Source organism: Eptesicus fuscus, chromosome 22 (genome assembly GCF_027574615.1).
Source record: "Eptesicus fuscus isolate TK198812 chromosome 22, DD_ASM_mEF_20220401, whole genome shotgun sequence".
NCBI classification, from domain to species: Eukaryota; Metazoa; Chordata; class Mammalia; order Chiroptera; family Vespertilionidae; genus Eptesicus; species Eptesicus fuscus.
In genome coordinates, this window is record NC_072494.1 from 18,313,801 (window position 1) to 18,338,985 (window position 25,185).

Here is a 25,185-nt window from a genome sequence, read left to right on the forward strand (position 1 = left end):
TAATACGTCTACCAGAGATAAACTTGGAAATAGATGAAAACCTGTTTATTATTTTTGGGTATTATTTTGATATAGTGTCACCCCCACTCTGACCTCTTGTTTGGGTACTTTCTGAATTACTTAGCAAGGTTATGTCTCTTCTGAATACCTTTTAGTTTTACTTAGCCCCAGCTTGACCTGTTGGTTTTATTCCTTAGCATTTGCTTAATAACATGAGTTTTCATGTCTCTGCTTAAAGAAATGGTATGTGACGTATATGATGGGTGCACATACCAACATACCACATGTGATATATATCACATCATTTCTCCCACCAATTGTCGAAGATATTTGACCTTTAGAGATCTAGGATTTGTCTACATGGAAAAGGAGGGCTAACAGTATTGTTTCCTCTTCGATTGCTTTCCCCAAGGCCACCTGGCTTCTCCATTCTATCAGCTTCACTTAAGTCTTCTGAGACTTCCCGTATGCCACTCCTGAAATCTAGAACACTTGATAACATATTTTCCTATTTACCCCTGCGCAATTTCTCGACCTCTTTATAATAGAATTGTTTCTCATCTTTGATCACCTTTGTAAATGCTTCTGTTTTTCTTTTTTTAAAATAACAAATTTGTTGTGCCCAGGTAAAAACTTTTTTCATCTCCTGAATAAATACATTATGTTATATATATAGCTAAAGGATTACTAGGGATTTGGGGGCAGGTTTTAATAGACAGAAATGGAATAAAATTATTGTGTACTTTTAGGAGCAGTAAAATCATTATTGCTGCTCTGTTTGTAGTGAGTGGCTAACACTGGAAAGTTTATAGCTTTTTGATCAAAACAGAGCCCATATCTGTAGTTCAGCCAAGCCAATCAACTCTCAAGTCATGTGCATAAAAAACGTTTTGTTCTGGTTTTAGTTTATTTTCTCAGTGATGTGTGCTATGGAACTATGAACAGATGGCTACCTAATGACCTGAGTCTTTGCTTAAGGCATCGAACTAGTTACTCTTGAAGGTATGGAAATTTTGCCTAGTCTCATGCCTGTTCCAAGGGAAATCTGATAGCATGACTCTCATGATTTGATTAATCAATGGTTAATAAATTTAATAAGTGTGTAATTTTTGTTTTATTGGATAGAAATGTCTTTCAAGTGATTTTTTTTTCCCCTCTAGGGTAAAAGTGGTTCATGCTTAAAATTAAAATTTTATATTGAGGTCCCACCAAAATAATTAAACAGTACCCTAAATAACTCAAAACACTGGATTTTATTAAAACATATTTTTATGTGTATTTTTAAAAATTATGGCACTGCTTTCTCTCAGAATATGTACAATTAAACTTTTTTTCTTAGAATTCTATATTTAAAGTTCTGATCACTAAAATCATATATATTGTTTTTTAATCTCTTCCTTTTTAAGAATATTCAATGTAATTTGAATTATAAACTATATAAAAGTAATTTATCATTTGATAGATGGCCGGCTTTGTTTGGAAGCCTCACTATCATAATTTAGGCATGAAATCCTCTAAGGTCTCTTCAGAGAAGGTTTGGTCATTTATTTCTTTCTCTTTTTCTTGCTTTTTATAAACTTTATTTTTTTGCATTAGACTTGATCTATACAGTCAACCTGCCACATGGGACTGTAAGGTTTTTAAGATCAGGTGCAATTGGTGCTTTGACATCAACTGAGCCTACAGTTGGCCTGTAGCACGGGCCCAGTGAAAGTTTGTTCAGTGAAGGACTGATATAAAATAAATTTAGAAATATAAAATGATTATAGCCAATAGTAAAGCCTTAATTCCTTGATTCTATATAAATCAATTTACCAGAATATTTAAATAATGAATATGAGACTAAAGTTCTGAAGATGGTGTCTTCTAGATCAATATTTTGGCCTATGTGATTAGAATTTTGATGACTTTGTAAACTCCTTCATACAACTGTAGGCTTTTGATTCAGCATCCATAGTGAAAGAGGTTAAAAATTTGAATGATTTAAATTGAGAAGATGCATTGCACCTTAAGTAAGAGACATAGAAGAGATGAGGGAATGAATGAGCAACCAGAGGAAATGAACAGTCAAACTCTAGTATCTTTTATTTATTTATTTATTAATATATTTTTATTGATTTCAGAGAGAAAGGGAGAGAGGAAAAGATAGAAACATCAATGATGAGAGACAATAATTGATCTGCTGCCCCCTGCACGCCCCCTACTGGGGATCGAGCCCACAACCTGGGCATGTGCCCTTGACCAGAATTGAACCCAGGACCCTTCAATTTGCAGGCTGATGCTCTATCCACTGAGCCAAACCAGCTAGGGCATTTTTATTTATTTATTTTTATTTATTTTTAATTTTGGAGAGAGAGGGAGAAACATGTATGTGAGAGCATAACATCAATTGAGGGATCGAACTCACAGCCTGGTCATGTGCCCTGACCAGGAATTGAACAGGCGACCTTTTGGTGCACGGGATGACACCCAACCAAATGAGCCACCTAGCTAGGCAAACTAGTATCTTTTAAAGCTAAGTAAAGGGCTGTGCACCCTGAGCTAATGAAACAAGTGGCAGAAAGTCTAATCAGAAGTCGTTTGAATATCAGTAGGATTTTCCATTGTGTATTACAAAGAATTGGGACAGGAGCATTGCATTAGAGAGCCAGCAAAAACATTTTGATTTTACATTCTGCCTGATCTGCCCCTGCTTACCATTCTAGCTTTGCCTGAAACCATCCTCATCCCTGTCTGTGCTGACTTTTTACTTCTTATTTTTAATTAATCTTTATTGTTGAGATTATTACAGATGTCTATCTTTTTTTCCCCCCATAGCTTCTCTCCACCCAGTTCCCACCCCACCCCACCCCACCCCAGGCCTTCATCATCCTATTGTCTATGTCCATAGGTAATGCATACATGCATATAAGATCTTTGTCTAATTTCTTCCTGCACCCCTCCCCACACCCCCTTCCCTCTGAGAATCATCAGTCAGTTCCATTTCCATGCCCCTGATTCTATTCCATTCACCATTTTATTGGAAGCCTCACTGTCATAATTTAGGCATGAAATCCTCTAAGGTCTCAAATTTCTTATTCATTTGATTTTTAGATTCAATTGTTGATAGATATGTATTTGTTGTCACTTTATTGTTCATATTTTTTATATTTACCTTTTCTTCTTCTTCCTCTTCTTAAAGAATACCCTTCACCATTTCATATAATACTGGTTTGGTGGTGATGAACTCCTTTAGCTTTTTCTTGTCTGTGAAGCTCTTTATCTGACCTCCAGTTCTAAATGATAGCTTTGCTGGGTAGAGTAATCTTGGTTGTAGGTTCTTGCTATTCATCACTTTAAATATTTCTTACTGAAGATAGTGTAAGGAGCCTCTGGGACAACTTCAAGTGTGCCAACATCCGAATTATGAGGGTGCCAGAAGAAGAGAGAGAGCAAGATACTGAAAACCTATTTGAAGAAATAATGACAGAAAACTTCCCCTACCTGGTGAAAGAAATAGACTTACAAGTCCAGGAAGCACAGAGAACCCCATACAAGAGGAGTCTAAAGAGGACCACACCAAGACACATCATTAAAATGCCAAGGGCAAAAGACAAAGAATCTTAAAAGCAGCAAGAGAAAAACAGTAGTTACCTACAAGGGAGTGTCAGCTGATTTCTCAACAAAAACTATTCAGGCCAGAAGGGAGTGGCAAGACATATTCAAAGTGATGAATAGCAAGAACCTGACCTTTTACTTCTTTCACCATTCATTGCCACTGTCCCCCACACATACATGTTCCTGTGCCTGGCAAGCTCCATTGTCCCACAACTGTTTTCACACAGCTTTCCCTGACTAAGTCCTCTTCTAGATTAGGGTTCTTTAAACATCCTCATTCATCCCATTCTTTTTCTTCCGCATGATGAAAACAACTGTAATTCATTCATTCACTTTTGCAAACTAGATTTCGAACAATTATTTGCATAATTTAGATTGTATAAGTGATTGAAATGCATTATTTCTACAGTTTTGCCAAAAGTATGTATATGCAAATATATCTGTTGGGGAAGCATTAAAAATAAATGAAATGATCTTTGTGGTTTCTGGAATGGATCATCATCAAAAGGGTGACAGATGAGACCCTGCGCTCCGGAGTCTGAGACTTGGGTTGGAATCTTGGACCCACCAATTTTAAGCTGTTTAGTCTTGGGCAAGTTACTTAACCTCTCTGTGCTTTGCTTTCCTCCTCTACAAAATGGGCTTAGTAGGATCTATTGTTTTGATTGTCGTGATTTTTTAATGAGTTAGTTCATGAGGCGTTTAGCACACAGCCTGAGACATGGTAAGCACTGCCAGTCATTGTCATCTTTTCATGCTCATTCCAGTCCCCTTCATCTTTGTCCTTTCTCAGGTGCTAACTCTGTAGAGCATAGTGCTACATGGTATCTGGGCTTCTGTTTCTTTGTAGGGAAGTTTCCTCTGGGTACTATAGTTACCTCTGGTTATAGCTCGAGGAGCGCCTTCTCTCACTCCACCATTCTCTAGAGTATTCCACTCCTGCTTTCAGAATTGTGATGCATATCTTTTATAAAATAAATAACTTACCTCGTCTTCTTTTTTTTGTGGTCTAACTTTTGGAGTAATAACACTCAGATCTGTTTTTCCTGACAGCTGGCAAACTTCCCCAGGCTGTGCGAGGAAACGGAGCGGATTGTGGCTAACCACATTCGGGAGCGGGAAGGGAAGACCAAGGACCAGGTGAGGAGAGGCCTTCCCTGGTGGCCAGGGGCCTCGTGGGGAGTGTAAGGTCTCCCCAAGGAGGTCTGCTGGTCTCCACCAGTCGGCATTATAATGGGAAAAAGAATAGTTAGAACACAACCACATATGTTTATTTTTATTTATTTATAAATTTTATACATGTGTTGCTATACTAACATCTTGTGTATGTTAAGGATATAAACAAATATAAAGACTTTAGAAGGATACAATTGAAAACACAGTAATAGGAGTTCCATTGTTTTTTCTCAGCACCCCATAGATCATAATGTGTACCCCAAGCATGTACACAGCCCACTTTGAAAACCACTAATCCAGAAACAGAGCACTTTTCCTTATTTAAGACAAGGTTTTTAAAATTTTAATGGGCCCAGAGATGGGAGCCAAGATAGTCTTAAATTCCTAAAATGCTATGCAAAACGTTCAGTGTTCTGATTTTCTTTGAGAATAATGGACAAAGCTATTCATTAGCATACCCAGGGAACCTTTCATTGAAAAACAAAAACTTTTCAGAACAGCTCCTTTAAACATTTCTTAACTATTTTGTAGAAGAATATGGTTTGTAAGGATTGTCCTTGAAATTGTCTTCCAATTCCAGCCTGGCTCTGTGAATCCAAAAGATTCTTTCCAAGTGAAGATAACGCATTAAAAAAAGGGAAGGACTCCAGGAAGATAAAAGCTTCTTAAACTTAGATGGATTTTTTTTTCTGTTATTTATAAGACATTATTATGGGGAACACGACAGTTTTCAGATGCTGGTAGAAGCCAGGACACAGCTACAGGTGTGACAGCAGGGCTAGTACCCTGTTCTCACAAAGTCACAGCTTGTCCTTGTCAAATCACTCTAGGACCTGTTTTCTCATGTATGACTGTGCTCTCGGAAGTCATCTAGAAGCTATAATTGCAAGATTTTGTGGTTCTCAGGTGAGTGGGAAGAGGAGGAAGGCAGAATAGAAGAGAGAAAGACAGAGCACAGGGAACACGTGCAATGGAGGCTGAGGTGAGAGGGTGGGGTGGAGTGGAGGGACAAAGTGGAGAGCGCAGCTGGAGGCCCAGCAATACTGTTCTCACGATGAGCTGCGGATTCATTATCACTACTTTTTATCTTAGTGCTTTGAAAGTTCATTAACCGTTAGTCATAGTTTTTACTTGTTTTCCAACATTCACACCTGTGGAGAGCCAAAAGTGGAGCAAATAGGCTTTGTGACTTAGCAGGGATAAATAAAATCAATGTTAACTCAGGAGCTAGTGAAATCAAGCCCACAGATGTCATGCTAGGCCTGAAGTTTCCCCACACCTAATGTCATGGCTGCTGCCCGACCAAGAACACTTAGGTTCTAGTATCAACTGTGCTAGAACTGACTTTGAGTAAATAGATAACCATTTTAATTTAGTGGCTTTATTCTAGAAAATTTAAATGACTATATCCTACTTAGCTCTTCCCTGAGATAACAATATTGAGGGCAAAGTAGTATCATTATTATCTTTATGTTCATATCTAACTGAGTTGTTTAATGCCTTCCTGTTTCTTAGCGTTGTTAGGACTGTGGGCCCCGGGTTCCCCTGGCCCAAGTTCGAACCCAGATCTTCCATTTATTTTCTGTGTAAAAAAATACGTTATGTGGGCATCTTCCCACTTCGGTTTCTTCACCTTCAAGTGGGATCATGATGGTAGTTAACTCGCAGGCATTTTGTGAGGATGAGACGCAATAACCCAAATATGGCTGCAGCTCATCAGTCATTTTAGTTGTTTTTCCCAAAGAGCCATGATACAGTGGGTATGAGGAAGAATGACCTTTTCTCCTTACAAGGGACCTTGACTTTCCTCTGTAACTCTTAGTGCTGATTAATCAACTCTCCAAGGGGGAGATGAGATGGGTGGGTGTCTCCTCCCAAGTGACCACCTCAGGTGGCCCGAGGAAGCTAACACTTGCCACCTCTGACAGGGACCTATGTGGAAGCACGCCTGGTTCGGCCGTGTGAACATGTCCATTTGCACAGCTCTCACATTTGTGTCCTGTACTCCATACTGCCTTGGTGCCCCCCACCCCTGCCCCCGTGGTGGTCGAGTGGCCAGTGTCCTCAGGCCTCTGCACTAGAACTGTTTAGAGGTGTTCATATATATATATATATATTTTTAAATGGAACTATTACAAACTTCTGCTCTGGCACCTTTGTGGGAGGAAAAATTCTTCAAAATTAAAAATATGGAAACCCATAAATCAGTCTGTGATTTTTTTTCTAAAACAAAGGGCTTTTGAGTACCTGTATGTGCCTGCGATTATTCCAGGTGCTCCCAAACATGAGCGTGTATGTTGAAGTGGTCGGCTTTGTGGGCGATGACTGCCCCCAAGGATAGCTTTACTTTTCTTCAACTCCATATTCAATAACTGTGGGTGAGAAAGGCACTGAGAAACTCTGAGAAAGTGAAAAAAGTGAGAAAAAAATGTACTCTTTTTATCCCCCATATGTGACCTGGCTCTTTTCCTAGGATGAACACAGACTCCTAGTTTCCAGGAATATGAATGAGAACAGCCGTAGTTTTTATTTTTTCCACTTTTTTTTTTCCTACACTGCAGTCCAAGTTAATGTGCAAGAACGTCCAAGACATTCATGACAACCCTTGGCAATGCTGAGAATTATGTAGATATTTTGCTCTTTATGTTGGTAACAATTGACTTGTGCTTCAATTTGATGTTTTTTTCATACAAACTCCTGACCAAGTGGATTTGAGGGTATAACAGAACCTGGCTTCAGTATAGGAAGAATAGAGGCACTACCACAGATAATCTAATAAAGATCACTCTTCCTAACTCTTCAGTTGTCTTCATTTACAGGAGAAACCAAACTATCTGATGGTAGGAAATTTTTGATACAAGTATGATGTTTCTGACCCAGTAGCCTTAACTTTATGTTTGGAAGTGAGGGTGGGTTTGGGGTGATCCATTTAGTCACTTTGGAAGGTCCTCTTGGGACTCACAGCAAGATTTGGTGAGGGGACCAGTTGAGATTCCCCACAAAAGCAGATTCTCAGAGCCCACAGCATTGGGTAGTGCATGAGAAACCATGACCACATACTAATTATATGGGAATAAGTTGAGCACTTGAAAACAAGCTGTTGTTCAGAGCTGGGAGATAGTTCTAAAATTTACAGCCACAGGGATTTATTGGACACTTGCAGTGTGTATTGTGCTAGGTTCTGGGGATCAAGTGGTGAACAAGACAAATGTAATCCCTGTTCCTCTGAAGCTGACAAGGGATGCAAACAGACAAGTGATTAATTGGTGCTAAACACCACAAAGTGTAGGCTGCAGTATACGTAAAATATGACACATAGGCTACATGAGAGTAACATCATCATTTCATCCTGGAGTGGGGTGAGGATCATGGAAGGAGTCTTCCCTAAGAAAGTTCCCATGGGGGAGCAATATGTAGACTATGTCAGTGAGCTTTACCATGAGTGCTCTGCTGCGCTCCAGTGTCACCTTCAGTGTAGGGAGGCAGCGTGCGGTCATTGAGGTCATTAAAAGTTCATTCATCAAAGTCTAAGAGCAGAGCTCTGGAGGTACATAGGCAAGAATTCTTAAGCATTGTTCCCTACCAACAAAACTCAGCATTCTAGGAAGACATGGGGACTGTTGGGAGAACAAAAAGGAAACTTAGGAAGGGGAGCCCAGTTTTGAATAACTCTGGAATAAAGCTCTCTTACGGTTTCTACTTGTCCCACTCTCTTCTTGTTCTCCTAAGTCTCCTTGTCTCCCACTGAAGAATATTTTCTACAGAGGGACCTTCCAAGTCTCAGACTTAGAGTTTATATAAGTATCTTGTGATCAGTACATTTTCATGTTTACTGGAACATGTATCCAGTTCATTCCTTGACAAATCTTGGTTGGATTCACATGGTATTTCAGGCTCTGTTCTAGTCCCTGGGATATAGTAGTGGCTACAGCAGATGGGGTCCATAAAGTTGATTTGTAAAAACTTCCTATGTCAGCTAGTGGTAGTGCTACAAAAGGAAAAGGAGCTCGAGTCATAGGACAGAGAGTAAGAAGAGTGCTAATTTAGACAGAACGGGCCGAGAGGATCCCTCGATGAGGTGATCTTTTAGCAGACAACTGACTGAAGTTTTGCCGTGATGATGAAGTTTATTGATCTCAAGAAGGCTTTCTATTTATTTGTATATTGCATTTTTGAGTGGGTCAATGAGATGCTTCTGCTTGCTTATAGGGAGCTTAACGAGATAGAAGAGGAGAGGAAAAACAGGAGAGGATATTGCTATTTGGGGCTAACATATGGTGTCTATGGGAGCAGGAAGCTCTGAACAGCTCCTCACTGGCCTTCTTGCCATGTGTCCTTTTATACATGTGTGTCCTGTTTAACATGCGTGCCCTTCTTTTGAACATCATGCCTACATTTTAGAGGAAGAGAATAATTCTAGGTTCTGTGTTAAGTTGGCCAAGAGTGCATGCCTAGCAATTATAATGCTATTGTCTTCTTGTGGGAATCAGACTTTTCATGGAGATTTTCAATTTCTAAATTTAGAGTAAAAATTATGAGTTTAATGAACCAAAAAATTAATGCACCTTTTCATTTTCACCGAAGCATCCTTTAAAAATTCTATGCAGATAATTTGCAGGCGATTGCTGACTTTAGTGTTTGAGAATATTTAAGATGGATTTCACTGAAGTGTTTCTCTTCGACTTACAGGTACTACTGTTGATTGACATCCAAGTCTCCTACATCAACACCAACCACGAGGACTTCATTGGCTTCGCAAAGTAGGTGGAAGACTCGATTGCTGCGTGCGTTCCTCCTGCTGGTCTGTCTAGAATACACACTAGGAATTTCTCCCACAACCCCACCACCCCTTGAGAGTGCATTCTGGGTCAAGGTTAAATCTGAGACATCCTGTTAGAGAGGTGTGAGCCTTATAGCCATGGGGCCATGCTCTCTCCATAAAGTAGTTGGCTCTTTGGTTGCACAGCATGTGGGTCACATGTGTCTTAGATACTCATTGCTTTTGGATGACCATCCGCAGTTTGTACTTGAACTCCCATAGATAAGCAGTAACAGATGCACATTTAAAATATGTTTGGGAACAATTTCTCACATTAATTTGAAATAGCAAGTGTGGTTCACAAGATAAAGCTATTTCAATATTCCTAAGTTAGAATATAGAGCCTATTTTTTTTAAAATGGTCTTTTGTGAACTTAGATGTGATTATAGGGGGTGAATATTCTCTTTTCTATAATATATATCTTATATAAGCTTGTTTCTATATTGCTATTTTATCATACATGTATTTTTTTTTTTTAAATATATATTTATTGATATTTTACAGAGAGGAAGGGAGAGGGATAGAAAGCTAGAAACATCGATGAGAGAGAAACATCGACCAGCTGCCTCCTGCACATCCCCCACTGGGGACATGCCCGCAACCAATGTACATGCCCTTGACCGGAATCGAACCTGGGACCCTTCAGTCCACAGACCGACGCTCTATCCACTGAGCCAAACCGGTTTCGGCCATACATGTATTTTATTCTTAAAATTTTTTTTTCTTTATTGATTTTGAGAGAGAAAGAGGAAAAAACAACAACATTGATTTGTTGTTCCACTCATTTATGAATTCATTGGTTTATTCTTGTATGTGCCCTGACCTGGAATTGAACCCAGAACCTTGACTTATTAGGACAATAACCAACTTAGCTACCGGCCAGGGCTTGTTATATTCTAATATTCTATCTCTTCATTCACAGATATCACTATGTAGACATTATGCTTAGTAATTCAGGGCTGGTTATTAGTGTATCCATTTTTTCCTGCCCTACAGTGGAATTAGTTTTTGCTTGATTCTAACTCTAAAATGTAGTTGTGGCATGTAAATGGTTCAAACTTCAAATATATAAAATAGTCTCTTTTATATAAAAAATAAAGGGGGACTATGTATTTGAACCATGTCTTCAAGAACAGGGACAAATGGAAAATAAAATACAACAAAATGTAAAGCCAATTACAATCTGATTGAAAAGAAACAGAATGTAAAACCATGTGATTTAGACTAAACCCTGGCTGAGGAACTGACAGACATGTTTTAGGGAGGAAAGGCTCAGTTATCCAACAGCAGATTGTCTCCTTGTAAAGCTGGCTGTGGTGGTGATGCCGAACCAGTGGTGTACATATATTTGGAATCCAGTGGCTGCTACTGTTGTGCGGTAGATGTTTTCCTCCACTGTTTTGTCTGTGACCTGTGTGTGGAGGTGTTAGAACACAGTGTTGAATTTGTTCGTATGGTCAGTTGTCTTGGTAGCGACACTGTCCACACAGACCCACCCCTCCCTTTAGCCCCAATGGCTCCCCCATCTGCACTGCTCACCTTGTCCATCATCCTGGAAGAGGGGACCTGAGAAATTCTGCCTGGTTTGCGCACAGTCTGTGACCGCCATGTGGCCTGTGCCAAGCTCTACTCTTGGGGGGGAAAAGACAAGAAAAGGAAAGAAAAAAATCATTTTTGTCTGTTGGGAGTTTGCCTAATAATTGAAAAATATAGAGAAACACATGTAACATTTTAAGTTGGCACGTTCTCCATTCCCTTCTCTTGCTTCCTTGAGGAATTGAAAAGAAAAACAAATCCTTGAGTAATTTCAAAGAACAGGAATGCTGCCTTTAAAAGTGATTTTTATTGATGACAAATGCTAGTTAGATGTAAACTCGAGCCCATAACTTAACAGTGAAAGGGACATTGCCACGCCACCTCGTTGTGGGTCTCCTGAGCCAAGGAGAAAATGTAGAAAAAGTCATAATCCATTTGGGAAAATTCAAATTTTGAACAAGTTTTGTAACCAGTGCTACAATTTAAATTCCAGCCTAGACTCTTCTTGAAACACTTGCTTGATTACTTTCTTAACTTCTTTTCAAAGATAAATGATCCGGAGTTTACTTCACCTCAGAAGCTGTTAGATTATAGCATTATATTGACTAGGCTTTCAAAAGCATATAGTGTTGCAAATGTAAACACGTTCAAATGCAGCCTTTCCGTGCAGTCTCTGTAATCCAGGCGACTGCCCCCATTTTTCCAGCCCAGAGATAGACTATAAGCCGTTACGATGTTGGGGGAGAAAAAAGAAGCCTTGTTCAGACCATGTTAGAAGTGGGGGCAGCTTTGCACATTTTGCATCCAGTTGAAACTCGCACCTGGAGTTCCTTTTGAAGGCCAGGTCTGGGAGTCAGCAGTCGGATCAGTTTTCCAGGATTTGCCGCTGATGAGCTTTGGGCTTTGCCAAGTCGCTTAGCCTGTCTGTAGCTCAGTTTACTGCTCTATCAAGTGGAATAATAAATAATCCCCCATCGTATACCTTTTAGGATTGTCAGGAGATCAAATTAATGAGGTGTTGTGAAACTGCTTTTGAGAACTGGGGTGTAGTCTGTAAAAATGAGAAAGTGGTATACACACACACACACACACACACAGATACAGACACACACTCACAGACACATACACACACACACACAGATACAGACACACACTCACAGACACATTCACACACACACACACACACACACACACACACACACTTTCCACCTATTTGTTAAACACAGAGGAATTTGTAATGTACCAATTTTACTTTGTTATGAAATTGATGATTGGAGTATGATTGCCACTAGAATATTTTTAGACACCAATATTATCTCCAAATGTGATATTCTGCACTGAGACTCAGAGGTAGATGTTCTTTCCATTGTACGCTGAGTTGGAGTACATTTCAGTGGGATTAAGATGAAGAAATGTTCATTTCATAATTACTTTGAGGGGTTGTGGGATTTTTGTGTTTTTAAAAATATGGTTGTAGCTATAAATTTTAAAGTTGGCAGGATTGCTGTTTCCATCAAGGAAGAAAAGTCAAGCCATACTTGAAGACAATTATGTAAGTATTTTTAAGTTCCAGAGATAGAAAATTAAGGTCTCAAGTTGAGGAAAAGAAGAATTTGTTTCATGAGATTTTTAGAGAATTGTCAAAAGAGGGGGAACCACCTCTCAAGTTTATAGAATGGTGATGTGTATAGTATTTTACACATGTATTTTTTTCTAAAAATTTTAAAAACAAAGTGCTAAAGGTAGAGTAATGGAGTAGGAATTCTCAGAGTAGTGTTCAGACATCTTGAAATTCTTCTGCCTGCTACAGCATTTACTCTGCCATGTTGAATACGTGGAACATCCCCCCCCCCCCCATTTCCCAGCTATTAAACACGGACCGTAAAATATGTACCATGTGTCATGGGTCCAAGTTAGCGCTGCTGTGGGCTTGCTTTGGAATTTCCTGATTTCTGAAAGCTTGATCTTTTAACTATAATATAGTTTCTGAACCTAAACGTCCGGTCTTCCAGAAGAAAATGTTAACTTTCCTCATGATTTAAGGATTTTAATTTGTCATTGTTCCTTGTTAAAAAACAAACAGCCCCACGGTCTTTTTTATTTTTTACACAATGTCACTAGTTTTTATTTATTTTTAAAAAAATATATTTTATTGACTTTTTTACAGAGAGGAAGGGAGAGGGATAGAAAGTTAGAAACATCGATCAGCTGCCTCCTACACACCCCCTACTGGGGATGTGCCCGCAACCAAGGAACATGCCCTTGACCGGAATCGAACCCGGGACCCTTCAGTCCGCAGGCTGATGCTCTATCCACTGAGCCAAACCGGTTTCAGCTAGTTTTTATTATTTAAGAAAACATAGCTACTCCATTTGTTCCTTCATTTACTTCCCCTCTCTCAAGAATCCTGCTCTTTGAATAGGAAGGCCAACAACTTTTGTTAGCTGAATGCCTGGGGAGGTAAATTTTCAAATTCTCATGCTCTTCTGCATGTGTTCCCTGGGCAGGAGTTTTAACTTCTGACTTACTGAGATGTCAGCAGTTCAATAGCTTACAAGCATTTGGGCTGCAGATAGGAACCAGTAGACTAATGTTTTGATGACACCAGCATCAGACTAAGGTCTGTTTTTCCATCTGCGGAGTAGGTCCCAGCACCTGTTTTCTCACAGTTGAAATGACACAGTGGACAGATTTCAGTGCTGGTTATATGAGTACCATGAAAATCTTGCGGGTTGTGACATTCATGATATCTCTTTCCTCATCCTCTGGAATGCCAGTTGCCATTTGCCTAAAGGCAGTATATGTGAACCTTGGCCCCAAATTCCGGAGCAATCCTTCACAGTCTTCGTATATTTTTCCATCATGTGTAATCACATTTTATTATAACAGTGTTTCTAGTTTATGTTCTTACATGAGAACATTCTCTTGTGGAATCAAATCCTAGGCCTTAGGTTAGAACAAGATCCTTCTTTTGACTCATATGCAAATTTAGGGATTAAATGCAGGTAGAAATACCGACCTAAACAACTTCCCAAGGACACTCCAGAGTGCCACGTCCTCTAGTAAATTTTATGTCCCAGTGTTCCAAGCAATGTTTTAAAAATCAGTGGACTTTTACTATTCTCTTTCGTTCTCAGAGCTGTTATTTTCAATTCTATCTTCATCCTTAAAATGGATCTTAGTAGATGAGTCACCCTTCTTTCATAGGGCCCCACGTCCTGGAGGGTTTTCTTACATAATATTTAGCCTGAGACTGCACTGAGGATCCTGCAAGGGGGAATGCAACTTCCTTCTCCCTTTGGCTTCCATCTGATTGGAGGAGGCAGGCCTGCACGTGATACGTCACACTCTGGGGACTCGCAGCATGTTTTTATAATATCCTTGGGGTAATAAAAGAACATTCTAAAAGAACTTCTTTATTTCAGAGCAGTACTGTCCAATGAGCTTTCTGAGATGATGGAAATATTTTCTATTCTGGGCTGTTCAGTACAGTAGCCACTAGCTGCATGTGACTATTGAGTGGTTGAACTGTGACTAATAAAACAGAGGAAGTGAGATACAAATGAAATAAAAATGAAATTAAATAGTAATTAAAGTTTTAATTTCAATATATGGCTATTAGCTACTGCATTGGATGGCACACTTGCAGAGTATGGAGAATCCAGCCCATTGCTCAGGGTCCTTCCATCTGTGGACCCTACTTAAGTGATGGCTTGGTGGTGATCTACTGTGGTGGCTTCTAGAAGAGAAAAAGGAGGTAACTTTGTTCGCTGTTGCTAAGCAAACCCCTTGGCTCAGGAAAAAACAGCCAACTCTTTAATCCTCTGTAACGTATAAAGGATGGGCTTTTCCCTCTCACTGCCTTGGTTTGTATGTTGCCAGTTTGCTAGTATTTTCTCCATCATGATTACTGCTGAAGTGTCTCCTCTATAAACTAAACATGATGGTGGAGGGAGAGGCACAGCTGACACTTTCCATACAATCTGCATTTCCAAGCAACTCCATTTCCTTGGTTCATTTGAGCTCCCTTTAGGTTCATGTAGAGTCCACATTCCTTCTCTTCTTTTGTCACTTCTACCTCATTTTTCAGCCCCTGCAGTCTTGTTTTGACCACACCGCTCTGTTGAGACTGCTTTTGGCCAGGACAAAATAGTTAATCCAATGGACAATTGTGAGTTCTTCATATGACACCATTCACCAGTGGTTTCAGTTACTGACTATAAACCTAGATCTCCATTCCAGAACTTCTTCCTAGACTGGGTGCCATAGTCAGCTACATACTGGGCATTTCTACTTATCCATCCTAGGGAAGCCTCAACTTGATTTTCCGTAAACTCATCATCTAATCTTAAATCTACACCTCCTCCCTTGTTCCCACTCTCTGTGGGTGGTAACTTCCAGTTGCTCAAATCAGAAACCTGAGTGTCATTCATTACTCCTTGTTCCCATCTTTGTTTCCTTCCTTCCATCTTTACCAAGTTCACTTGACTCTACCTCTATTCTAGTTTCTGAATCTGTCTAATCCTATCATCATTTATATTTTTCAGAGTGCCCCGCAGATCGTTGGTGCCCTAAAATTCTTCTTCTCTTGCTTGGGTTACTACAGGTCTTCCTGCCTCTTGTTATGTCCTTTATCATTGCTTCTGGATTCCCTATTACTTTTAGAATAAAGTTTAAACTCATCAGTATGGTTTCCAAGGCTCTGTAGAAACTCTTACCTCTTCTTCCAACACTGTGCTAGGTAATGTCAGTGGTGAGAGAGGTAGAGATACCAAGATTCATGCAACATACCATCAGTCGTCGAGGAACAGACATTGTCAGATAGGAATTAGAGACCTGCTCGACACAATCCTGTTTATATGATACAGGTGCAGACCAAGATCTTTGGGAATTCATGGGAAGGAGAGAGAACTGGAGGTTTCTAAGAAGGCATAACGCAGAAATGGTACTTGATTGGACTTTGAAGGCTGGGCAGGACTCGCAGTCAGAAGGGGAAGGGTCTAGGCTGCCTGCTTCCTATCTTCTCTGCTTCAGACTCAGAGAATTTTTACAAAACACTGCTTTGATCATGCCATTTGCTGGCTCAGAAACTTTGAATACTTTGTCTGCCTCTACCACAACAGCCAAGTTCTCCCTAATTGGCCCTCACATTCAGTTACTATACTAGATGGCTTTTAAGGTCATTTACAACCCTGAGTTTATGATTATATAATTTTACTGTAATAGTTTTACATTCCACAACTTTTCTACGTGCCTCATTTTTCGACCTCCTGGCTTTGCTGATACTACACCATTCTCCTGGAATGCACTTGGCTGTCTTTCTCTATTAAAATTTTACCTTTCTTCAAGTTTTCTGTGAAAGTCTCAGATCACATCAAACCAGAATAATCCCTTTTGTTTGTCTCTGATGCAGAGCAATTACCATGCATAGGATTTGTTTGGTAAATGATTATAAACCCTTTGGCATACTCTCCTGTGATTTGAATCTTTTATTGTGTATGCACATGGACAAGGACAGAAACTAGAAATGAACGCGCAAAAAACATTGAGCTGCATGGTAACATGAGTTTCTTTTTCTTTGAATGTCTTTCAATGTGTTCTTATTTTTACAAAAATTTAAACCTCTTGTTATATACTTTTAAAATCATTATGTCTCAGAGCATTAAACCTAGTTTGGCTTCATGTATTTTAGGGTTCTAGAAAGCCTTCCACAGTGACTTGGTTGTAGTAGGAATTTATACGCTTAACAACAAACACACAATAAGAAGCTATGGGGTAATTATAGCTCACATGTGAAACAGAAGCACTTGGTAGGGGGAGGGCTTTGTATTATATTCTCACATGTTTACTTTTGTAGAGCTTATTCTTCCTTTGTTCTTTGTATTTTGTGTGTGTATCTCACCACGCACACTAGAGAAATTGTAGGCTTCTGATTACAGGGACCATACCTTATTCATGTTCATATCTTCCACATAGCACCTTGCAGATAGCTGATGCTCTCAAATTTTTGTCAAGTGAAAACATTATTCCTAGGTCTGTTTTCCAGTATTGCATAGATAATCAGTTAAGGACCTATGGAAAAGATTATGTCCAAAGGCTCAAGTTCACTTGCAAGTCTTTATATGATTTCCCATGAACACATTTTTAAATAAGTATTTTGAAATGATTTCAGTTCAGTTATCATTGCATGCATAAAGATTATGATAAAGGATACTTTCTAATGAGGCACTTATTTTTTATGGTGTTACTTATGAAGTACCTAAATATGTCATTAACAACATCTTTGGGTTTATGGGATGGGGCCAGTTGCTACAAAAAGAGTATTCTTTAGATGGAAAGTAAAGATGATTAGTATTTGTTCTTAACTAATATTTGAGGTTGGTTATAAAATAAATCTATTTCTTTCTGCATGTTCTTACAAGTTCATTGTTTAGTAGATGAAGACTCCGTGAGAGGAAGTATCTTCACCTAGTGTAGCTCATAAGCTTCTGAGAGGCATCTTGGATCTAAAAGGAACCTAAGAAACAGCTTGTCTGGTCCCTGACTTAACTCTGTCTCTCTGTCTTTTACACACACACACACACACACACACACACAAAAAAACAACAACATACACACTCATTCTCACTTTACAGCTGAGAAACAGGTGCATTTAGGGCAGACTCTGCTTAGGTTGCACGAGGAGTCATTGAGAATCTCTGCGCTTTTTACTTTCTATCCAGTCCTTTTTCTCTTATGTGATTTTAAGGGGACCCTACACAGAATTCAAGGTCCCCAATAGTTTGGGTCTGTTATAGTTTGGAGTTTTCACCACAAGTCAGTGATTTATTTTAAAACATTTTCTCTTAAACATGCGCACGCTAACCACAATTATGGTACTTGGAAGAGGTGGCCATTCCTGGGAAGAAGGCATAATCACATTATATGAGAAGTTTTTTCATTTCTTCCTGGAAGAGAGGAAAGCTTGCAGGGTGAAGATCCGAGGCTCCACGTGGACTAGTGCTGTAGGTCAAGCATGTCAAACTCAAAGGCTAACACGGGCCAAATAAACAAGGTTTAAGTTTATGTGGGCCGCAAAAAAACAAAAGCTTCAATTTTCATAGAAACGTAGGTTCACTAGTATTTCAATAGAGACATGCTGAATACAAAGGGCTGAAATAAATGAGTAATAATTAACATAAAATAATAAAACATTTTAATAAAAATTAATATCTTTTCTTGAATATTAACTTACCAGACACTGAATAACTGCACAAATTAATAAGCATAACGCAAATAAACCTATTTTTCTTGTTCTCTGAAAGCGAAATATTTCCTGTTGTGCACACCAAACAAGTCAGTAGTACAAGACTAACGATGTGGCAATTGGCTGCTAAAATATTCGCTACTAGCATTAGTGGAGAAAAGTGGTGTGCCTGTGCATAAGGGAAACGAATGCAACACGATGATAGTAATCAGTCATTAGCAAATGTTTGTTATTAATAATTATATATAACAGGATACTGTAAAAATTAAGTTATGAAATTTTTATTAGAACATTTCTTACATACCGTTATATTGGCTGAGCCACAAAAATATTCATTGTGGGCTGCATGTGGCCTGTGGGCCACGAGTTTGACATGCTTGCTGTAGGCACACTCCATGTTCAGGGCCTGGCAGGCAGCCAGAAGGCAGTGTGGGTGCATCAGACCCCTGGTCACAGCCAGACACAAACTCAACCTCATTCACAGCCTTACCACAAAACTCAGAATAATGTAGATTTGGATTATGTGGGGGAATGGTTGGAGAGAGATGATGTTCATAGTGATTAAGGGACTTAAGCATTTAGCTAAAAACTAAAAAAATAACAAAAAATGAGGAAAGGAGAAATAAGCTAAAAGTCTAACGTGAGGACATTGAAAAGCAAAAATATACACAAAATATCTTTAGTAATCAAATACAGTATGGCCTTTTACCACCCACCCTTTCCCCAGCTTCACTTGAATGTTGAATACTGGTTTTCAGGAGTTTGAGGGAGATTATGAAAGACTAGAGGCCCAGTGCACAAATTCATGCACGGGTGGATTCCTCCTGACCCGCCCCAATTGGGCCAGTGGGGCCGGGCGGAGGGAGGGTATGCAGGATGTTGGCCGGCTGGCCTCGCCCCCTGGTCGAACTCCCATATTAGACTTTTATTATATAGGATTGCTGTTTTGAACAGAGGTTCAAAAGTGTGATGTTGATTTCTGATGTGGCCCTGAACCATAATATCCCATTACTTTAAACAGTTGTTTAATGACTTGAGCTTTTTCTCTATTTTGGACTATTTCATTGATCTTCAAAACAGCCTTTAAAAACTATGAAACTGCCAGTTAGAGGGTTTCGATGTTTACTCATTGATTTACCAAAAGAAAGCCTTCATGCCTTTAAAATTTTTTTTTAATTGATTTTAGAGAAAGAGGAAGGGAGAGGGAGATAGAAATATTGATGAGAGAGAAACATCGATTGGCTGCCCTCCTGCACCCTACTGGGGATAGAACCCACAACCTGAGCACCCTAACTGGGAATTGAATCAGTGATCTCTTGGTTCACAGGTCGACGCTCAACCACTGAACTACACGGGCCAGGCAGAAAGCCTTCATTCTTTTGACTGATAGAGGAACACAGTGCCTGAACATGTGGGCTCTGGGGTTAAATTGTTGGGGTCATCTCTGGCTCTTAACCCCTGGAGTTGTGTTGTAATGGTGTCGACCTCACTGGGCTTCTTCTTCAACAGATATTTGTTAGAGCCAACTACAATGTGTGCCAGGTGGTTTCTAGGCACTGGGAATATAGCAACGAATGAAACAGACAAAAACCCCTGCTCACAAGGAGCCCACATTTTAATGGAGGAAGACAGATAATAAACACAAAAGTTTAGTAAATTATATAGTACCCTTGAAGGCGAAAAATGCCATAGAGAAAAATAGAATAGTGTAAAGAGGATGAGAGTCCTAGAAGAAGGGAAGGATGCTATTTTGAACAGAGTGGTCATGGTATGCCTCACTGAAAAGATAAACTTGAACAAAGACTTGAAGGAGGTGATGTCAGGAACTATGCTCATATCTGGTGGAGCTTATTCTAGGCAGAAGGAGCAACTAGCATAAAGGCTTTGAGGTGGGAGTATGCTGGGTGGGTTAAAAAAAAAAGTGATCACTGTGGCTAAACCTCTTCAATGAGTGAGGTGGAGAGTAGGAGGACATGACTCAAAGAGTGAAGGGTGGGGGTAGTTGAGTAGGGCCTTGTGGACCATTGAAGGACTTTGACTTTTACCCTGGGAATGGTGTCCCATGGCAGTAGAGAGTTCTGAGCAGGAGAGTAACAGGAACTCCTTTTAAAAAGAATCACCCTGGTTTCTGTGTTGAGAACAGATGTTAGGGGGACTGGTGAGGGAACAGAGACTAGAGAGAAAGTGATTGCAACAGTGAAGTGAGAGATCATGGTAGCGTGGATCAAGGTGGTGGCAATGGAAGTGGTGAAAAGATGATGAGTTTTAAATACCTTTTAAGGAGTAACAATAGAATTTGCAGGTAATCAGATGTGGAGTGTGCAAGAAAGAGGAATTGAGGATTTGGGCATAAGCACTTGGAAATAACAGAATTAAGAAGGGGAAGGCAGTGGGTGGAGTTCGGTTGTAGCATATTAAGTTTGAGGTGCCCATTAGACATCCAAGTGGAGATGTTGTGTTATCAAAAACGTATATGAGTCTAGATTTGGGGAGATAGGTCCAAGCTGGCTTTGTTCTATGGGAGTTGTGAGAATATAGTGGAATTCAAAGCAAAGAGATTGTAAAATGTCACAGAGTTTGGAATCTGGAGGCTGACTACTTGGTCCACCACTTATTAGCTGAGTAACTTTGGGAAATCCATTTAGCTACTCTGTGACTCGGTCTCTCCATCTGTAAAACGAAAAGAATAGTAGTAACTACTTCACAGGGTAAAATTAATTAAAATCACTCATATCTGTAAAGCACTTGGAACATGGCATATACTTAATAACTATTAACTGTTCGTTTTCAGTACATCTACTCAGCACACCTGCGGGACGTCCCAAATACTTGCCTTGACTCCTATTGTTATTGATGCAGCTATGCTTCCTGTGGTGTTACTATGTTTTTGGTTTGTCACTATTAATTGGGACGAGGAGTTCCACTGAGTTGGTTTTGCTTCAGAATACTGTTGTGAATTTTTGATATAGCTCTGCCTCAGTTGTTGATACATTTTTTTAAAGCCTGTATATATTTTAGTATCTGTTACTTGTTCAGAAAAAAAATATCTTACACGTTTCTTCAGTGCTGCTCTCCTTTGCTTTTCTCAGTGCTCAGCAGAGGAGCAGTCAGGTTCACAAGAAAAACACAATTGGAAATCAGGTAGGAATTGCTTAAAAGAATTAGTGCATGCATGCCCCAATGAGTTTGAACTAAATTGCTTGATTGACTATTAAAAATGCAAATTAATCCTGCGCAATTTTGTTGGAAATGCAGCTTTCAGTTTTGTTTTGGCTTTTAAAGTTTTTAGAGCGAATTCCCCCCCCCCTCATTATTTTGCTATATTATGCAGTTAACCCTATTGATTTATTTTAAATAACTTCTCTGCTGTTTGCTCTGTTTTTCAAATTTGACTCCTTGTATGCTACTTTGCTTGCTTATATTACCAGTAAGTTTGATTTAACATCAAATCTGTGAGTCAGTTTAAGGTTAAAATATGGTGAATAGTTGCATGAGCTTTCTGATGCTGCTGACTAGTTCACACTTTGCACAGCTTGATAACAGTGAAGGGACAGCTCATAGAGAAGGCAGTTGTTGCATTTCACTGCTCTCACACCCAATTCCTGTTGGTTAATAAAGATGTTAATTCCTCAAAAGATCTGATCTTTTGAGTTTTTGCGTTTTGGGCTGACCCACTGTCTCTGACTAATAGCGCTCTACAGAGATTGCATTAACTCCGATAGTTTGCTGCTTCTTTTATGTTTTATGTGATAATGAATATTTGCATTGTTATTTCTTTTCAAGTCAAAACAATGATGACTTTATAGTTGTTGTTTTTTAATGCAGAGGTACAATTATTGAACAAATTGAAACCTTTGCTCTAGATTTTTTTTTCCATTGTTTTGAAAGGAGAAGAGGTAATAACAGACTTTATTTTAAAAACTTTTTTTTCTGAACTAAAGCATATAATTCTTTGCTATTTCAGGGAACCAATCTTCCGCCTTCAAGGCAAATTGTACGAGCTAAGTTCTGTAAGCTTTACTGTTGCTTTTTCATTTAGCTTCCCATGGGCACAGTTTTGTCTTTAACTGATTAACTCAACTAGCGCTTGCTACTAATTTTTTTTTAAACTTAGGTTGTCTTGTCCATAACACCCTATCATTGAAATAAAAATCCTCTTAAGAGGGTTCATCCCTTCACTGCTAATAACTTGCTGTGATTGAAAGGTATGAACTAGTAAACTCTAAAATGCTGTAATAATAAACCCTTAACATTGTGGGTGCTTTGGTATTTCTCTAATTTTAATGGGCCTTAAAATAATTAAAATCATTAATGATCTCCATCTCTGTCCTTTTATGCTATGTTGTTATATGGTGTAAGCCTTTGTGTAATACTATTTCCAATAAATGTTGATGATGCTCCTACAAGGTGGGTGAATATTGAACATCTGATTTGTTATATTTGCTGACAAACCTCCCCAAATTCCAATTATTTGTAGTTATTTTTTTAAGATAATAAAACAAAACCAAATTTACATTGATTGCAATTTTATATTGCTTTACAGTTGAATCCTTTAAAACTAGATACTCTATATCTTCATTTTATGAAAGTGTAAAGATTCTGTCAAATTCCAACAATCATGTTTTGGGGAATGATTCTACTCTCATTTCTACATGGATGAAGCAGTCTTAAAGTCTTCCTTCCTTCTAACTACGCACTGATGGAGGATGAGATAGGAGCACGGGCCAGTTATTTGCTCCATGTTACTTTGGAAGAAACGGACTTTGGAGCTAGACACTCCTTGCTTCAAATTATGACCCGTCATTTAGTAGCCAGATGGCCTTGGACAAAGTGAGCCTGAGTTTGCTCAGTTACGTGATGGGAAGAATAGAAAAGATTTCTGCAGGGTGAATGGGAGGATCTGATGTAAGATACACAATGAGGTTTGCAGCTGGGTCCTGGGTTTGTGACCTGTAAAGAGCAGATACCTTGCTCCCAGCAGGTAGGTGCTACTTCTTCAAACCTTTGGGAGAAAACACATAAAGTATAAGAAAACAATAAAAGTTATAAGATGAGAACAATGAAACACTGGAAAATTAGAAGCCATGACATTATTCCAAAGATTGCAATGTGCAGAAAAAGGATTTGCCTATAAAACTTTCCTCATGGAAGTACATACTTATTAGAAAAGCAATGATACAGTGGCATAAATGCATACTCTAAATCAGATCTGAAAGGAAACTCTAAACCAGTTACCAGTTATATTACTTCCAAATGCTCAAATCATGCTAATGTGTTTTTGTGACTTTACTTTTGCTGAGTACTTCAAAGCCCACACATTTTTAAAGTTTTATAAATCCAAAGATAACAGAATTGGGGGGACTGTTATCATAGGATACAGGTACTTTATCCCAACCTCTTGGGTCTAGTTGTACCTTGAAAGTCAGATTTTTTATTTTATTTTAGAAAAACAATACATATTTCTGTGGGGTCAGAGATAGCACCCTGTAATTAAACACATTATTTTTCTGTAGTTAGACAAATGAATAGTCACACCAGATATATTAAATGAGAGATATAAATACTTTCATGTTGTCAGGTTTTGCTGCTAAATTGGTTTAAAAAACCTTTTTATTTTGCAAGTAATGGATTATGAACCTGAATGTCTTATTTTTCAGAGTAAAATCCAGTAATTAAAAGCAATACAATATAGTTTAGGAATCCTTTATTTTTTTCCTTCTTAGCAGAAATGAATCATAATGACTTGAAAACATTTTCCTTATGAATCTGAATATCTGATGTTGATTTGGGTTTGTATTAATACAATTTATCAGTCAAGAGGCTCAAACCCAGGGAGCCATGGAGCCCCGCCTGCTGATTGATGCCTACTTTTGTGGTTGGTGGGCTGAAAATTCTGCAGGATCCTAGCAAGTGGTTCATCCATTCCAATATGCATTTAAGGCTCTGGGTTGGAAGAATTGCTGTGCAGGATCTATACTGAAATATGTTAGAGGGATTTAAGGAAAGCAAAACTCCTCTTTAAAGTCTAAATTACAATTGCTTTTCTCTGCCTAGGAATTTGCTTAGAACTTTTACAAGTTGATGTCGGCAAATGTATAGAAATTTATGAGTACACAATTAGCTTCAGGTTGGACCGATCAAAAATGTAAATTTAAACTTAATTTCATTCATCCCTTCACTCATCAAACATGTATTCGAAACTCTCTGAGTGACAAAAACTGTGGTAGGTGTTTAAGCTAGTGATGACTAAATCACAGCCCTGTCCTCAGAGAGCTCACAGCCCAGTGAGGATGATGGTAAGTAAGAAAACTGAAGACTGCTTCCTTCTTCAAGGCTAGTTCTTTCTGATCCTCCAGGTCTCACTGGAACATCATTTCTGCGAGAAGTTGGCCCTGACCATTGGATCTAAAATCACACACCCCTCCCCAGTGTCTTGCTATTATCCTATTTATTACTAGAGGCCCAGTGCACAAAATTCGTGCACTCAGGGGTGGGGGGTGTCCCTCAGCCTGGCCTGAGCCCTCTCACAGTTCGGGAGCTATCAGTTGGACTTCCTTAGTGCTGCTGTGGAGGCGGGAGGGGCTGCCGCCACCACCACTGCACCCACCAGCCGTGAGCCCAGCTTCTGGCTGAGTGACGCTCCCCCTGTGGGAGTGCACTAACCACCAGGGGGCAGCTCCTGTGTTGAGTGTCTGCCCCCTGGTGTTCAGTGCACGTCATAGCGACCGGTCATTCCACTGTTGGGTAAAAACGGGCTCTCTAACATCCCCCGAGGGGTCCCAGATTGTGAGAGGGCGCAGGCCAGGCCAA

General features: G+C 39.3%; 1 protein-coding gene across 2 annotated transcripts in view; it reads left to right on the forward strand.

The window, feature by feature from the left end:
• Positions 1 to 25,185, forward strand: part of DNM3 (dynamin 3) — a 354,491-nt gene that overhangs the window by 128,346 nt on the left and 200,960 nt on the right. Inside the window, exons 11-14 of one of the 2 annotated variants that reach the window (XM_054712328.1) lie at positions 4,651 to 4,737; positions 9,463 to 9,533; positions 21,465 to 21,516; positions 22,340 to 22,369. In XM_054712328.1, the coding sequence (XP_054568303.1) occupies positions 4,651 to 4,737; positions 9,463 to 9,533; positions 21,465 to 21,516; positions 22,340 to 22,369 (240 nt within the window). The remainder of the gene's footprint in view (positions 1 to 4,650; positions 4,738 to 9,462; positions 9,534 to 21,464; positions 21,517 to 22,339; positions 22,370 to 25,185) is intronic. The other variant, XM_008145852.2, reaches the window with a different exon arrangement.